General features: G+C 39.5%; 2 protein-coding genes across 3 annotated transcripts in view; one reads left to right on the top strand and one right to left on the bottom strand.

The window, feature by feature from the left end:
* LOC122334535 (FHF complex subunit HOOK interacting protein 1A) overlaps positions 1-7,678 on the top strand; it is a 19,801-nt gene extending 12,123 nt beyond the window's left edge. The window contains exons 10-14 of the mRNA XM_043232529.1: positions 943-1,565; positions 1,607-1,901; positions 3,178-3,356; positions 3,681-3,801; positions 3,877-7,678. Of these exons, the coding sequence (XP_043088464.1) occupies positions 943-1,565; positions 1,607-1,901; positions 3,178-3,356; positions 3,681-3,801; positions 3,877-4,091 (1,433 nt within the window). The 3' untranslated portion in view covers positions 4,092-7,678. The remainder of the gene's footprint in view (positions 1-942; positions 1,566-1,606; positions 1,902-3,177; positions 3,357-3,680; positions 3,802-3,876) is intronic.
* Positions 7,679-7,825: 147 nt separating this feature from the next.
* Positions 7,826-10,000, bottom strand: part of LOC122334533 (transmembrane protein 184C-like) — a 7,412-nt gene continuing 5,237 nt past the window's right edge. For both annotated transcript variants that reach the window (XM_043232526.1, XM_043232525.1), the window contains one exon: positions 7,826-9,131. In XM_043232526.1, the coding sequence (XP_043088461.1) occupies positions 8,866-9,131 (266 nt within the window). In that variant the 3' untranslated portion in view covers positions 7,826-8,865. The remainder of the gene's footprint in view (positions 9,132-10,000) is intronic.

Here is a 10,000-nt window from a genome sequence, read left to right as displayed (position 1 = left end):
GACAATTTTTTTTTATTCCAGGTTTAATTTTAGTAATTTTGGTACGTGAGGTTAAACTAAATAAAATGAATTGCATTTTATTTTCACTTCAAGTAACACGTTTCGATTAACTTTTATGTGATTAAAAAAAAATGATATCCATACACAGCTAACAAAATATGCTCTAAGAACATTTTTCTAACGCTCTCAACGAAAACAATCTTAGTTTTCGTGTTTTTTTTATTTTTTATTTAATATTTAAAAAGTTTTTCTAAATTATGTCAGCATTAGAGACAACGTTAAGAGTAAAGTTTTATTTTTTTTATTACTTTTAAAAGTCCAACTAAAATGTTTCAAAATAATGTTTTTGTGCATTTTTTAAAAAAAAAACATGCAAATAACATTCTGTAATTAACAAAATTCTACCGTTTATCACCGTCACGTCGTTCCAAAATTGCAAGGCCTTCGTTCATCTTCATGGTATTTTTGATAATGTCTGAGAGCTCTCTGACCGTCCACGCAAGGAGATGCAAGGAGCAAGGAGATGGTTAAAGTCATCCAGTGGTACAACTGCAATTTTACAAGGTTACGAGAAAACAATTGCGTGCAAAGAAAACAAAAGCAATGACTCAGTTTGACGCGTTACTGTTTCTGTTGTTTCCACTTTGATCGGAACGTAAACAATGCATCCACATTAAAACGTTGCTTATCTTGTTTGCTCATGCGATGCTTTCCAAAACGGCGCTAAAGAGTGCCGCGGAGTCGTCGTTATTTTTGTTTTCTTTGCGCACAAAAAGTATTGTCTGTGGGAGAGTGCCACAGTGCATCAAAAATACATCTTAATTTGCGTTTCGAATCTTATCGAAGGTGTTATGGGTTTGGAACGACGTGAGGGTGGTGTATATTTGGGTGAACCATTTCTTTAAATTTAATTTGGCACTAATCTCTTCTCTGTCTCTTCAGGAATGGAGGATCTGTTCTCGGGTGGAGATACCGTCGGATGTTCGCGAGTAACAACTTCAGAGCCGCTGATGCACAAGAACTATCTCCAGTATCTGTACGACGCGCGCAAATCGGTCTGTACGACGGTCCAAGCGTGCGACGTGTGGTCGGCTCCTTACGACGGCCTCACTCCGTCCCCGGACGAATATCAGGACGAGGACGAAGATGAGCGTCTCCCTCGCTCCACTCCGCCTCCTCAAGCACCGACTCCTCACCCGCCCTCGGAAACCAGCTCCACCGGCGACCGCGAGCGAGTCGGGACGCTGCTCGAGCTGGAGTGGGACGATACGTACGACGCCGCGCCGGACAGGGAACCGACGCCCGACGTTCCGGACGAGCCCCCGAAACACATTCAGGAAATGCGCAAAAACGCCATCATGCTGATTAAAGGGTCTTATATCGAGGAGTCGGAGTTTCAGGATGACGTGTTGGTTTATAATCTGATCGCGCAGAAAGACGCTCGCGACGACCGCCGAATGTTCGTCAAAAACGGCTTGAATAAGCCAGCCCACAATCACTGCATCAACAGCAACCCGATGCCCACCAATCGCACACCGAACCATAATCGAGCAGAACATCCAGAAGCCGAACCGGTTGCGAACGGACGTGGTGTCGGGAGCAGAAGCCGGAATTTCGGGGCGACGTCGCGCATCTGGACCACAACTGCAATGAAAGCAAAACGTCCGAGGCCGCCGGAGACGACTTCGTCTCTCAGTGTTTGGAGCTGATTCGGGATCTGGGCGGAGAGGAAGACTCCGTCGTGGAGGACGAAGAGCAGCTCCAGCGGCTGCGGGATCTCCTGCATGAGGACGAGGACGAGGAGCTGGACTTCAGCTGCCTCTGTGAGGAGTGTGAGGGGGAAGACGACGAGGAAGAACTCGGTAAAGCTGAGGGCAGGAAGCACGGGATCTCGTTTACAGGTCAGTCCTGGGACTTTATATGGTTTGCACTGGTTTGAGAACATGGAAGAGTTTATCGAACCTTTGGGCAAGAGTGTTTATGTATGTTCTATTTTTGGCAACTTATTTCGTTCATCAGGGTTTTATGGCTCATACAGTCTGATATGGTGCGAATACAGAGTTTGATTTTATTGAGTTTATGCTGATATATGATGAAATTCTGATGCTTGTGTAAATCAATGTGATCTTTGTAACAGTAGAGCAGACACTGACGTAAAATGATTTAAGTATCAGTCGTCATCTCCAATAAGACGTCTTGTTAAGATGAGATTGAAATGATCAAACATGTAATGCAATGCTGATGGAGAGATGAAGAAATAAAGGCTCCTCAGAAGATGTTTTGGAGGAACAGTGAAAGTAAAGCTCCTCAAAAGATCCTGATGACCAGGTTCTTCTAGAAAATGATTGATGGAGAATACTGAAAACCAGTAAGAATTCATCTGGAGATATGACCTTTACTTGATCAGAATCAGTCTTGAGACAAGAAGCAGAGAAGAACTGCGCTAAAAGAGCTTTCATTGGATAAAAAAACTTTTATTTCAATTAGACACCTGCATGAGAAGATTGAGTGAGTCAGCTAAATTTTGATCATTCAAAGGCCTGAGAAATTTGTGAATCAAATTACAATAGCTTAACAGGATTAAAGGTCGAAACGAGTCCTGCAAAAAAACAAAGGCCTTCTTCCCCAGAATATTTCAGAGAATTACTGGCTTTACTGTTCAGAGAAGCAGCGATCTAAACATGATTCCCAAATATCTAAAAACATACTCTTATTACTTGGCTTTAGAAGAGTCAAAAACTTACTTACAGCACCTTTTGAGTCCTGTGAAGAGTCTGGGGTGTTTAGAGGTGCTTTATTGCCGATCTGATTCAGTATTCGCTTGATCTGGTTGATGTTTTCCAAGCTCAGATGTTCTGTTGAGTCTAGAGCACTGGTCTCAAACTCAGTTCCTGGAGAGCCACGGATCAGTTTAGCTCCAACCCTAATCGAGGTCTTTAGGATCACAAGAAACTTCCAAGCAGGGCTGGTTGGAGCTGAACTCTGCAGAGCTGTGGCCTCCAGGAATTGAGTCCGAGACCACAGGTCTAGAGAGTAATATGGAAGCAGTTAGGCCTCGCTTTCTGAAATGAAGCGTTGTTGAGTTGAGGGCGAACGTTCAGAGCCAGATTTGGGCGGAATCAGAGCAGGGCTTGAATCAAATAACCGAAGCAGTCTAAAGCAGCCGTGGTTCCTCAGGGCCGTTCATCAGCGTCTTGCTGTCCCGGCTGGAGAACATGCTGGAGAACGCCATTGAAGTCAACCTGCTGCTCACGGGGATTTTAGCGCAGCTGGCCACATATCCACAACCGCTGCTGCGAGGATTCGTTCTGAACACCAGACCCGCGTCTCAGACGGGCGCTCGCTCTCTCTACCAGGTACAGACTCCATATTAGTAGAAACAGTGCTGAGGAAAGACAACTAATGCATTACAATATTGCTTTACTCCATAACAAAAGTAACTAATTGCGTTACTTTTGCTTTTTATTAAAATCAATGCATTATTTTTGTGATCCTTTTTGGGTTTTCATGCTAGTTAACATGCTACTTAATAAAAAAATACAAACTTAAAAAATTTAAATGAGAAAATGCCTTCACAACTGCTGAAATAAAGTAAGTTTCAAGTTGAAGTACTAAAATGTTAAAAATCTTTTAATTATCAGATGATGTGATGCTCTGTATCTTTAACCCGTTTGTCCCAGGTTCTGTTGTCAGTGGGTTGCCAGATTGAACAGTACACAGCGTCCAATCCGGATTTTCCAGAGCTGGTCCGAGAGGCCGGCCAGTACCTGCTGCTCAAAGACCAGGCCTTGAAAGAGCAAGGTGTGTGTCGTCCTACCCAGATTGTTTGATTGTATTTCTGTTTGCACGCTAACTTCGTCCTCTTTCTTCTGTCAGAGAGAGACGTCCACTTGCAAGAAAACGGCTCCGGCTGGTTCCTGAATGGCCACGTCTTGGGACGTCCATGCAAACCTCTTCCTCCCTGCCCCAAAGTCCCACCGCACCTGCGGAACCGAGTGTTCGCTACGTTTCTGTTCGCCGAGTTCCTGAAGGAGCTGGCGGCCATCGCTCAAGAGCACTCCATATTACCTGAGCGAACTATGGAGGAATGACACAGATTGTGAGTTTTCCTCGCTTATCACAGCAACAATCTAATGCAAACGTCTCTGGGCGCTTTCCCATTGGTTTCCTATGAACGGTCAAGTTTGACCTCAAACAGCCAGTCTGTCTGGGTTTTTTATGACTACTTCAACTTATAGAAGTTCAGGTTTTGGTTTTCCAAAGTTCAGGTTTTTTGGCCCCCTGTTGTTTTGACCCCCCACATTCATTTTCATAAACTGCTTAAAATAATCAACTATTTATTTCTTACTGAAATTTGGTGGACTGTTTCAGTTGGCATCATGAATGTTCATGTAAAGTTTCAGCACACGGATGTCTTTTGGAAAGGCTGCACAAAAACCTTGTTGGGTCAAATTGACCCACGTTTTATTTTACAAACTGCATGAAATACTAGTTAAATTAATTGTTTCTCATTAAAATTTGGTGGATATTTTACAGTTAGCATCCTTAATGTTCATGTAAATTTTTAGCACACAGATGCGTTTTGGAAAGGCTGTACAAAAATTATTGCCACTTTTACGTTGGGTCAAACTGACCCACGCTCAAATGTTCAAATCACTCTAAATACTAATTATACTGTTTATTTCTTTTTAAAATTTGGTAAATATTCTTAATTTAGGATTATGAATGTGCGAGCAAAGTTTCAACACGCATAGATGTGTTTTGGAAAAGCTGTACAAAAACTAAAGCTTTTGTGTTGAGTCAAAGCTGATCCACACTCTATTTTACAAAGTGCCCAAAATACCAGTTAAATTAGAGATTACCTATTAAAATTTGGTGGATATTTTACAGTTAGCATTCTTAATGTTCATGTAAATTTTTAGCACACAGATGTGTTTTGGAAAGGCTGTACAAAAAGTATTGCAACTTTTACGTTGGGTCAAACTGACCCACGCTCAAATGTTCAAACTACTCTAAATACTGATTATACTGTTTATTTCTTTTTAAAATTTGGTAAATATTCTTCATTTAGGGTTATGAATATGCGAGCAAAGTATAGATTGGTTTTGGAAAAGCTGTACAAAAACTAAAGCTTTTGTGTTGAGTCAAAACTGATCCACACTCTATTTTACAAACTGCAAAAAATACCAGTTAAATAACGGATTACCTATTAAAATTTGGTGGATATTTTTTATTTAGCATCATGAATGTGCATGTAAAGTTTCAGCAAACAAATGCATTTTGGAAAGGCTGTACAAAAACTATTACAGCTTTGGTGTTTGGTCAAATTGACCCATTCTGGTTAAACGGTTTATTTTTTAAAATATGGTGAATATTTTTCTTTTAGGGTTATGGATGTGCAAGCAAAGTTTCAGTACATAGGTGTGTTCTGGAACGACTGTACAGAGTTTATTAACACTTTTGTGTTGGGTTAAAAAATTCAAAAGTGCAGTTTTTTTTTGTTGCATCACAAGTGACCCACGCTCTATTATACAAACTGCCCAAAATACCAGTTAAGCTACTTATTTCTTATTGAAATTTGGTGGATATTTTTCATTTAGCATTATAAACGTGCAGGCAAAGTTTAGGTACATGGATGTGTTTTAGAAAGGTTTTGCAAAAAAATTGTTTCTACTTTGTGTTGTCAAACTACTCAAAACTCTACTTTTTCTTAAGATTTGGTGGATATTTTTCATTTAGCAACACGAATGTGCGTGTAGAATTGCAGCACATGTATTTATTGTGGAAAGGTTGTAGTTTTTTTTACAACTTTTGAGTTAATTGACAGACATATTTTAAATGACTCAAGATACTGGTTCAACTGGTTTATTCTTGAAATTTGGTGGCTATTTTTCATTTAGCGTCATGAATGTTCATGCAAAGTTTCGGCACATGGATGTGTCTTGGCAGGGCTGAGCTAAGAATTGTTACTACTATTATATTGGGTTAAACTGACCACGCTCAAAATTGTAAACTGCTCGAAATACAGCTTGAAGTGCTTATTTCTTCTTAAAATTGGGTAAATATCTGTCTTTTACAGTCATGCGTATGCATGCAAAGTTTCAGCACATAGATGTGTTTTGGAAGGCTTTACTGAGTTTATTAGGACTTTTATGCTGGGGATAAACTGAGCTCAGCTGGCATCTATGCAATTTGCCAAAAATCAATCTGAAAAACATTAAAGAGGCAGGTAAACAACGGAAGACCATTGTTGTAGCTTGTCAAAGCCGAAAATTTAATAAACATAGGAATTTATTCAATTTAAGATTCAAGGTTTACTTGAAAATGAGCAGCTGTTTCTAGTTGGGTTTCACCATCAAAAAAATCCGCCAAGGATTGTTTTTGTGAGTCTTTTGGATCTCAATTACCAGTCTGTTGCCACACAGAAAAAGTCTAACTCATTCTAGTCTCACAAGGGTTTGAGAAAAGGACATAGCAAGACAAATAGCAATAATAACCCCTTACTTCCACTAAGTATAATGTTACTTGTTTAGACTTGTAGTCATTTGCTCCTATGATGACAAAAAAAAGGATTTTGTGAAAAGAAAATATCAAAATGTGTGGTCAGACTGACCACTAACACAATGAAAATAGATGGGAATATTTTACATTTCTCACATATTATTTACAGTAGAAGTGTTTTGTTTTACGCCAGTCTTTAGTTTTAGGGTTTGTTTTTGACAAATTGCATGAAAACCAATGAGGGTCAATCTGACAAACAGACTCTAAAGCTGTACTCACTTTGTGAACACAACGGGAGGTTTAAAACAGTGGAACTGGTCTAAAATTGACTTAAAAGCGCATTAGCGTTAGCTTCGTTAGCATAAAGATGAGCTCAGCGCCACAAACGTGAAGCCTTGAAGCCGCAGGAGATTGATTTGTTTGGTTTGGAGGCTCTGGTACGTGTCGTAACTGCTCTTAAAGCCATCCAGACCCAATGTGTGAACCTTCACCGACGCATAACCTGACGTTTCCAATGCATTGTGTTTTAGCTCACCGTACAGAAACACACAGCACACGATGATGCCTCTTTTAAAGGAACAGCTCTCTAAGAATCACCATTGATCTAAATGCACTATAATATCCTGCAGTATATTCAAGGACATTGTTATTTTTGCCTGAACTGTTGCTTTAACAACCAAACTCATTCAGACATTGTATATTGTTATATTGTTTTTTTTTTCTTTGTGTATACATGAATCACTTTAATTGTTTATCAGCCAATTTTAAACCTTTAGTATGTTGTGTGTGTGTGTGTGTGTGTGTGTGTGTGTGTGTGTGTGTGTGAAGCTTCCTGTGACTGTGCATCGTCTCAAAACAACATAACCCATCGGCACACATAGTGATAATGTGATAATGGCATGGACAATTAATTTTATTCTACGAGGATGTTCAATGAGAAAATGCAGAGCGTTTCGGAAGTATCTCTATATGAAGATACACTGGGTACAGAAGCGGAGAAAGGATTATAAAGACTTTTTTTTTTTTTTTTTTCAAAATGCACTGAACATGAATTAATAAAAGTCAGCAGATCTGATTCTTTTCATTTCAAGCTGACCGAGCACAAAAAAAAAATCATGTTGTATTCCACCGAATAATCGTGATCTCTCTAAACGTGAGGGTTTTAATTCACCGCGGTCACTTTAAATGGTCGCTTCCTGCCTGAAAATTCTAGAACAAAAGAAGATTTTCACTCAAATGTAACTCAAAATAACACGAGCAGGATTATAAGCCTTATTTTGTTGTGCATTTGTACGTTTGAAATTGAAAACTAAAGGAGAACAAGCTTTTTGAAGTGTTTTATGTCAATGTAAAGTTTTGTACACATTTTTACAGAACAACCAGTCACAAGGAGGACAACAGAAATATGGGTCGAGTTTAATATGAGATTTTGTAATATTATTCTGCCCCCTGGTGGTAAATAAACCCGTTTGTGGTGTATGCAGTATTCGTGTATGTGTGATATGTATTTATAATATATAATAAGAATTATATAAGCAGCTTAAATGGAAAAAACAACATTCACACACATTTGAATTCCATAATAACACGATTATCAATATTATTAATATTATTAAAGCTCTTGAGCCACATCATGAAATTAATCAATTATATATATATATATATATATATATATATATATATATATTAAACAATTTACACACGTTTACAATATTTGCACAGAATAAGAACAGGGCTCCTTTATTTTATGGGTCTGTGTGAAGATTTTTTTTCACATCAATCTGACATCAAGCACACATTTATTTTGTATAAGATTTTTACAAGTTCCACCTTGTGTTGAGAGTCTCTGGGATTTACATTTCTGGCACTTTTATGGCCTAATAATAATAATAATAATATAAAAAGACAAGCTGACAAAATAATAAATAATAATATAAAAATCTGAACAAATACAGGGTTTCAGTCGGAGTTATTATGAAAAGCTAAAAACTATTAGGAACACTTTTGTTAAAGATTAAATAAAATAAAATTACAAATCTTTACACTACACATTTTAAGTAAACTGATAAAAAAGTGATTAAAATAAATGACGAAAGCACATAAAATGTCTACATATTAAAAAAAGAAAAGTATTTAAAAATGAAAGCTAATTCAAAATATTATTGAAAACTATTTGTCATTATAAATATTACTATAATAACACTGGTTCCAGTAGGTTTGCTGAAGAAAAATGCTGTTTTACTTCAATCTTTCATGGAGAATTAAATAGAGATTATTTAATAATTAGTGATTACTATTTGTCATCCAGTTATTATTATTATTATTTATTGTCTGTATTGTCACGTAGCCTCACCGCACCGTTTGTTAGGACTCTGTTCCTGTGCTCTGATTGGCCGCTGCATGGGCCGAGTCGCTGTCACTCTCCCAGGACGAGGATGTGAAGCCGGCGGGGGCGGAGACTGAGTGGGGCGTGTCTGTGTAGCCCAGCCCCTGGTACCGCCCCTGCGGGGAGGCGGGGACTGAGTGGCGCTCGTGGGGCGTCTCAGCGAGGAGACCGGTGTGCTCACCCTGAACCACGTCCCCTTCAGAGCCGAAGAACAGCTTGCGAGGACGACCGAACACCGTACGGCCTGCAGAGCACACAAAACACACACACAGCAAATGAAGAATCATGGGGAAAAATTTTAAAAAAATAAAATTGCGTTGTGTTTAACCATCGTGAAATAAGAATAGCTGGAGGCAAACTGACTTAGGACAGCAACTATATATAAACTACTGAGAACACCCTAGCAACCACCCAGGAAACACTTAGCCACACCCTAGAAACTGCCTAACAACCACACAGCAATGCCATAGCAGCCAACAACTGCTTTGCAACCAAGGAGAATGCCCCTGCATCTAGAAACATCCCCGCAAATGCTTAGCAACCACATAGCAACGCTCTAGTGACCATCAGATGACTTGCAACCAACGAGGAAACCCTAGCAACCGCCTAGCAACCATCAGCTGCCTTGCAATCGCAGAGAACACCTTTGAAACTAGGAACACCACAGCCACACCTTAGCAACCACCCAGAAAACTGTACAAACCGCTTAGCAACGCCCTATAAACTGCCAAGCAACCACATAGTAACAACCTAGCAACCGTCAGCTGCCTTGCAATCATGGAAAACACCCTTGTAGCTACAAACGCCACAGCAACACCCTAAAACCATAAGCTTCTTGGAGAAAACTAGCAACCACCAGGAAAACGCTTAGCAACACCCTAGAAACTGACAAAACTGCTGTATTAATGCCCTAGTGACCATCAGTTGCTTTGCAATAACAGTAAACACCCTTGGAACTAGGATAACCACAGCAACACTTTAGCAACCACCCAGAAAACACTACAAATAGCTTAGCAACACCCCGTAAACTTCCAAACAATCACATAGTAATGCCCTAGCGACGGTCAGCTTCCATGCAATTATGGAAAACACCCTTGCATCTAGTAACACCCC

The sequence above is a fragment of the Puntigrus tetrazona genome, unplaced genomic scaffold (assembly GCF_018831695.1).
Source record: "Puntigrus tetrazona isolate hp1 unplaced genomic scaffold, ASM1883169v1 S000000575, whole genome shotgun sequence".
Classification (NCBI taxonomy): Eukaryota; Metazoa; Chordata; class Actinopteri; order Cypriniformes; family Cyprinidae; genus Puntigrus; species Puntigrus tetrazona.
This window is presented reverse-complemented; position numbering and strand designations above follow the sequence as displayed.